Source organism: Solanum stenotomum, chromosome 2, assembly GCF_019186545.1.
Source record: "Solanum stenotomum isolate F172 chromosome 2, ASM1918654v1, whole genome shotgun sequence".
NCBI classification, from domain to species: domain Eukaryota; kingdom Viridiplantae; phylum Streptophyta; class Magnoliopsida; order Solanales; family Solanaceae; genus Solanum; species Solanum stenotomum.
Genome location: NC_064283.1, coordinates 64632120 through 64639155, shown reverse-complemented (window position 1 = coordinate 64639155; position 7036 = coordinate 64632120). Strand labels below are relative to the sequence as shown.

Sequence of the window (7036 nt, the reverse complement as noted above, 5' to 3'; positions counted from 1 at the left end):
GATTCGAACTCGAAACCTCTGATTAAGAATGAATGAGTACTTATTACTCGACCATAACTCTGATTGGTGTAGGCAAAACATTCTCAAAAATAATCAAAACTTTTAATTAAGAATGAATGAATACTTATTACTTCGTCACCGACTCAGGTTGGTGTTGGCAAAACATTTTACTTACTTACAAGCCTTATAATGGCTTCTTACCCACAAGAATTGAGATTCTCTTTTCCCTCACCCCACACCCCCACACAGTGAGTACAAAACTGATGTACCCCATAGCTCTGCTTTTTTTTTTTTCTTCTTCCTACGTACTGTCAATATCCCATTAATTGCCATTGCTGTGTATTTGAGTGTCACTATACAAGTGAAGTGAAGTTGTGAACAGAAGAAGAAAAAAAAAAAAAAAAGAGGGTCCATTTCCTTTTTGCACTTTGCCTTGATATCTCTGCACTCGTCACAGAAAAGCAGATAAAGATTGAAACTTTGCATTTAAAACCCCCCTAGTGTGTGTGTTTTAGTGTGTGTTTTTTGTTTGGAGGGTATAAAAAGAGGAGCAAAAAATATGCAGCAGCACCTGATGCAGATGCAGCCCATGATGGCAGCTTACTATCCAACGAACGTCACTACTGACCATATTCAACAGGTCTTTTTTTTTTCAATTCTTGAAATTCTGCTATTTACCCTGTTGATGCTTTTCTTGTGTGTACAGTAGACTGTTGTGCAGAGATGAGTAATCAAATAAAAGTGTGATCTTTATGACTTTTACAGCTTCTAGATGAAGTGGTTTGCACAAACAGAAGATAAAACTTCTTTAGTTTGGTTGTGTATTCTTGGCTTTTAGTAGGTTTTGATTGATCCTTTTTTTTTTTTTATGTTGTTTGATAACTACTGCTAAAAGGGTATCTATATATGTTTGTGTTCTTTATAACAGTTGAAGCTTCTTGATGAAATGGTTGTACTGTGAGAAGATATAACTTCTTTCTATGATGAGCTATGATCAAGAAAAGGATATGCTAGTGTAGTTATTTTTGAGGTGATAGGTAGGTAGGGTTCCTTGAGATGTTTATTCTTGGCTTTTAGTAGGTTGTGATCTTTTTTCTTTATTTTGTTTGATAAGTTCTGGTTAAAGGGTACCTGTATTTTGTAATCTTTTGCTTACCCCTCTGGTTCTTTTGTTAATGTGAGATACTTTTATGTATACTAAGGAAGAGATGATTATAAGCAAATAAAAATGTGTTTTTATAGCTTATACAGCTTCTAGATGAAATGGTTAAACATACAAAAGATAAAACTTCTTTTTGTGATGAGCCATGATTACATGGAAAAGATACTTTGGTTGTTTGTTCTTTGGCTTTTTGTACGCTGTGATCTTCTTTTGTATGTTGTTTGATAAGTACTGGTAAAAGGGTATCTATATTTTATTATCTTTGTCTTCCCCCTCTATTGCTTTTGTTAATCTGAGATACTTTGATGTATACTGGGGAAGAGATGATTAAGCAAATAAAAAGAATTTTGTGTTCTTTGTAACAGTTGAAGCTTCTTGATGTATGATTTCATACAGAGAAAGATAAAAACATCGTTTTGTGTGATGAGCCATGATATAACATGAAAAGGATATACTAGTATAGTTATTTTTGAGGGGTAGGTAGTTAGGGTTTCTTGGGTTGTTTATTCTTGATTTTTTAAATAGTTGTGAACTTTTTTATGCTGTTTGATAAGTACTGCTAAAAGGGTATCTATATTTTATTATCTTTTTTCTTACCCCTATGTTGCTTTTGTTACTGTGAGATGCTTTTATGTATACAGTTTACTGGGGAAGAGATGATTAGGCAAATAAAATGTGATCTTTATAACAGTTAAAGTTTCTTGTTGTAATGGTTATACACATAGAAGATAAAACTGTGTGATCAAGTCACACCGTCATCTTATAGTAGAGTCTCTCTTATAGTATCAAAAAGAATTCAAAGGGCTGAGCCATGAAATCATGAAAAGGATTTAGTACTAGTGTAATTATTTTTGAGGTGGTAGGTAGCTAGGGTTCCTTGTGTTGTTTATTCTTGGCTTTTAGTAGTTGGAAATTGGAATCTTCCTCTTATTTTATGATATTTAATAAGATTTGCTTAAAGGGATTCTATATTTTATAATCTTTTTATTCCTCTTCTTCCCTCTCTTTTGCATTTGTTAAAGTAAGATGCTTTTATGAGATGATTAAGCAAATAAAAGTGTGTTCTTTAGAACAACATAGTCCTATTCATATTACTATTTGGATATCTAGGTGCATGGATTTGATGATTCGCAGGCGCACAAGTTCATTGTGTGTGTGAAACTATTTTCTCTAATAGCTTAAGCTTTTATACGAGATTATCACATAACTACATTTAGTTTTGAGGTGGTAGCTAGGGGATACTTTGGTTACTTATTCTTGCCTTTTTGTAATTGTAATCATTTTTTATGTTGTTTTATTAATCTACTTAAAAAAAGGTATCTTCTTAAAGGTTTTGCTGACACTTCAACATATACTAGTGCAGTTATTTTTGATGTGGTAGCTAGGGGATTACTTTGATTGCTTATTCTTGGTTTTTTAGTAGTTGTAATCTTCTCTTTTTATGCTGTAAATGCCAAAGGGTATGTATGGTATGGTTCTAGTCTTTCCTGGACTTTTTGAACAACTTTTGCTTATTGACTGAAGAGATAAATATCAGAAGCTTTTGAGTTTCTTTTGTTGATGTCAGATGTCACCTAAATAGTAGAGCAAACTTTTAGCTGAAAAGAAACCACTTTGAAATGCAGTTTGCAGACTGCTACAAAATGGTGTTTGTATCTTTACAAGCTTGTTTTTAGTTTTATCGCCTTTTTACGAGAGAACTTCATTTTAACACGTAAGAGATTCGAAAAAGACATTTTCTTCTATTGAATTTGTAAAAGATTATTTCCTCTAGATAATACATCCATTAGTCTTGCATGAATATGCCTCCACAGTAAAGGGGACTTTGTTGTTCAGTTTTCATTGTCAGATTCTCAAAGGTGCTTTTTTGTTTGGGTTATGGATGCAGTTAGTCAGTTTCCAGAATTGGTCATAATAAGACCGTCAAAATTCCCTTTTGAATTTTTAATAATAATTGCAGGCTTTTAAAAAGTCCTAACTTTTTAACAGTCTGAATAATATAATGTTTTGAAAGAAGGCCATATATTCTTGTTGAAAAGTGATTTGAATTTTTTTGGATAATACTTGGTACATTTGGTGGTGTTATCTAGGTGACTGAAGTGCATGTTTTTTTATTATTCAAGATGGTTAATTAAGTAATGCTTTATGTAAGTAAATCTGATATCCGTTACTCGAGCTGAGGGTCATTCTAAAACATCTTTACCTCCTCGGGGTAGGGATGAGATTTGTGTACTCTCTATTATCTTCAATCTTAAGATCACTTATGTAACTAAAGTTTGAGAATCACTTATTGCACCTATAAAAGCCCTTGTGCAATGTTAATAAGTAAAGGTAAAGTGCTTCACAATACATATTTATCGAATTTCTTAACACAAATACATGATCTAAGCAAAAGATATATGATTTGTCTGAAAAGTACCTAATAATGAATAGCTTACATTTCCTATCTGAATAGTTGGTAGGGTAGCTATTGCTGATTTAACGGTTGTTTTATTAGACTTCGGGCATTACATATGATGTTATTATAATATTTGCTTATACTGTTTTATTTCTTTTCTATGTTAGTACTTGGATGAGAACAAATCACTCATTCTGAAAATTGTTGAGAGCCAGAACTCTGGAAAACTCAGTGAATGTGCAGAGTAAGTAAAGTGCATTTTTTTTTGTTTCTTCGAACAACATCAACAACATATCTAGTGTAACCACACGTGGAGTTTGGGGAGGGTGGTGTGTACGCAAACCTTATCCCTACCTTGTGCAGATAGAGGTAAGGTATGCGTATATCCTACCCTTCCCAGACCCCACTTGTGGGATTAGATTGAGTGTTTTTGTTTGTTGTTTTGAAGGTTGAGAAGTCGTTTCTGATAAACACTCGACTTTTTGTTTCTTTGAAACCCCTTGAGTAACTATATTTTACTTGGTTAATTTCTGTTGTGGCAGGAACCAAGCTAGGCTTCAGAGGAATCTGATGTACCTTGCTGCTATTGCTGATTCACAACCTCAGCCTTCTAGCATGCATTCTCAGGTAACAAAGTCATCTTGTCAGTCTTATATTGGTTGAGAGAATGAATTGTAGTCTTTTTATATTGTTTTGGACGATGCTCACCTTGTCACTTGGCTTTTTTTGGGTTAAGTATCCAATGTTTCATTGTTTCCTTGAGGATTTAAGTATATATAATGACTGTGTAACTATTTCTATATACCATTTGTTATAGGTTACCAATCAATGCTTATTAAATAGAGTTACTTGTAATTATCTCTTAATTGATTGATCTGATCATCGATGTAAATAATTTTTTACACTATCAGGTCATTTAAATGATAACTACAATTAAGTTTCCTTGGTAAATGGAATTTGAAATATTGAAATTTGATATGTTATCCTTGTACAACAGGTGTATATTATTTAAAGAGTTGATGATAAAAAATACATCTAATCGATCACCTTTAAAAGTTTCATACCTCAACTATCCATTATTCTCTTTAACTACTTAAACTATCACTCTCTTTGTATTTAAACATATCTCGATGTTGAGTTGGCCAATTATTTGTTCCCAATTGACAACAAGCGCGTGTAAGGCAACTCAACATCGATGTATGTTTTAATACAAAGATACTGATAGTTGAGGTATGAAACTCATGAAAAGATAATAGTTTTGTTAAGTAAATAGAGCAATAGATAGTTATGGTATGAAACTTGCGAGAAGACGATAGTTTAGGCGGTTTATTTACCATTAACTCTTGTTTAAATCCAAGTTATGTTTGAAATAACTGTTAAAATGTACTTTGTGTAGTTCTCTTCTGGTGGGATGATGCAGCCAGGGACACACAGTTACCTGCAGCAGCAGCAGCAGCAACAACAAGCGCAACAAATGGCAACACAACAACTCATGGCTGCAAGATCCTCATCAATGCTCTATGGACAACAGCAGCAGCAGCAGCAGTCTCAGTTATCACAATTTCAACAAGGCTTGCATAGTAGCCAACTTGGCATGAGCTCTGGCAGTGGTGGAAGCACTGGACTTCATCACTTGCTTCAAAGTGAATCATCACCTCATGGTGGTGGTTTCTCTCATGACTTCGGCCGCGCAAATAAGCAAGACATTGGGAGTAGTATGTCTGCTGAAGGGCGCGGCGGAAGCTCAGGTGGTGATGGTGGTGAGAATCTTTATCTGAAAGCTTCTGAGGATTGAAAATTAAGGTTTTACTAGTAATTTTAAGGTAGTGGTAGTAGTAATGATAGGGAGGAGGAGGAGGTTCTAGTTTTTTCTTGTCAACTAATTAGGAACAAGATTAAGTTGGGCAAGAATTTTGAAGGAATTGTGCTTTAAGAATTGTGATCTATGTTGTTTTAACATATGGTTCCTACTTTTTAGTATTTGTAATGCAAGAGAATTTGTAGCTTCTGGTTATTGTATGTGGTCATGTACATGTGTTAAGTTATTTTGATTATGAATTGCTTTTTTTGCCACTTCTGATGTGTTGCTTGAGTTGAAGGTTTGTTGATAATAGCCTCTCTATATCCATGAGGTAGGGGTAACGGTAAGGTTTATGTTTACTTTATCCTTTCTCAACTCCACTTGTGAGAATTCATCATAAGATTAGCATTCACTTTACCCTCTTCAAATCACACTTCTAATGTGTTGAGTGCTTGAGTTGAGAGTCGAGGGTCTCTTGGAAATAACTTCTCTATTTACATGAGGTAGGAGTAAGGTTTGCGTTCATTCTACCCTATCTGAACCTTGTATGAATACACCGGGTATTTTGTTGTTCTTGATGACTTTTGATGAGTTTGTTAGGGTATTTGGTTTGCTTGCAAGTATAAAGGAAAGGAGAATTCTTCAGAAAAGGCATTGTACTAAAAGATATTTGTGCCTAATACTTAGTTGCAATCGATTATTTACATCAAATCAAGCATTTGATGTTTACATCAAATAGAACATTCTTGTAGTTTGATACTGCTGATGGAGTTTCAATTTTATAAATTCGAGTTACACGAGTAAGAATTTCGAGCTCCTGTACACTTTATTGATGATCACAAGTTACGTCAAATCAAACAATTTAATATTTATAGGTAAAAAGTTGAACAATGTATATATATTTGAAAATTATGTATTTTTTATTTATTAGCTTGATATAAACGTCAGAACGCAGTAAATTTTATAGTTTTATTGGCTTCATTTAAATTGAATTGAAATTGAGATAACATAGCATCACACAACCTGTACAATGCATTAAATATTTAAAATCTTATATGAATTTATCAAATTTAAATGTTGGATTACTTCTCTGATGTTTTAATTTGAAATTTGTATTTGTTTATGATATTTGAATAAAACTTTGACTTCAAGTTAAAATTTTAATTTCAAATTCTGAATTAACCTACGAGGTAAAATTTCAATTTTAAATTTGTGGTTTAAATTTTTTAAAATATAAAACTTGATCCATCAGTTTAAGAAAAAAAATATATCTTTCATGTCAAATTTAAAATTTCAAAACATCATTATTAAGATTAGTTTAATAAAATACATATTTAATTAATATTTTTAAAGAGATATACTAGATTAACAAGGGCTATATAATATATTAATATGAAAAGGAGGGAATGTCGACCACAAAAGCACTTATTTTTGAGTCATTAATGGTGTATCAATATCGTCATTATTCCGTCGTTTTATTTTAACTGTTGTTTTATTAAAGGAGATTGATGCAAAATAATTATCATTTTGAAGAATTTAAAGCTAAAGTTGACAATTCTTTTCAATTGTAAAAAAATAATATAATCATTGAATAGTTGATATTGAATAGTTGATATACCCTCTAAGAAAATCATTGATTAGTATAATCATAAAAAATGTCTGACTAAATTACCCT

The 7036-nt window shown here is 32.4% G+C and overlaps 1 protein-coding gene across 1 annotated transcript; it reads left to right on the top strand.

Moving 5' to 3' along the window:
- Positions 1-227: 227 nt before the first annotated feature.
- LOC125855141 (GRF1-interacting factor 1-like) lies at positions 228-5619 on the top strand. The gene is made up of 4 exons (XM_049534823.1): positions 228-640; positions 3728-3804; positions 4103-4187; positions 4957-5619. The coding sequence occupies exons 1-4, from the start codon at positions 560-562 to the stop codon at positions 5353-5355; spliced, it is 642 nt and encodes a 213-aa protein (XP_049390780.1). The 5' UTR covers positions 228-559; the 3' UTR covers positions 5356-5619.
- Positions 5620-7036: the final 1417 nt, after the last annotated feature.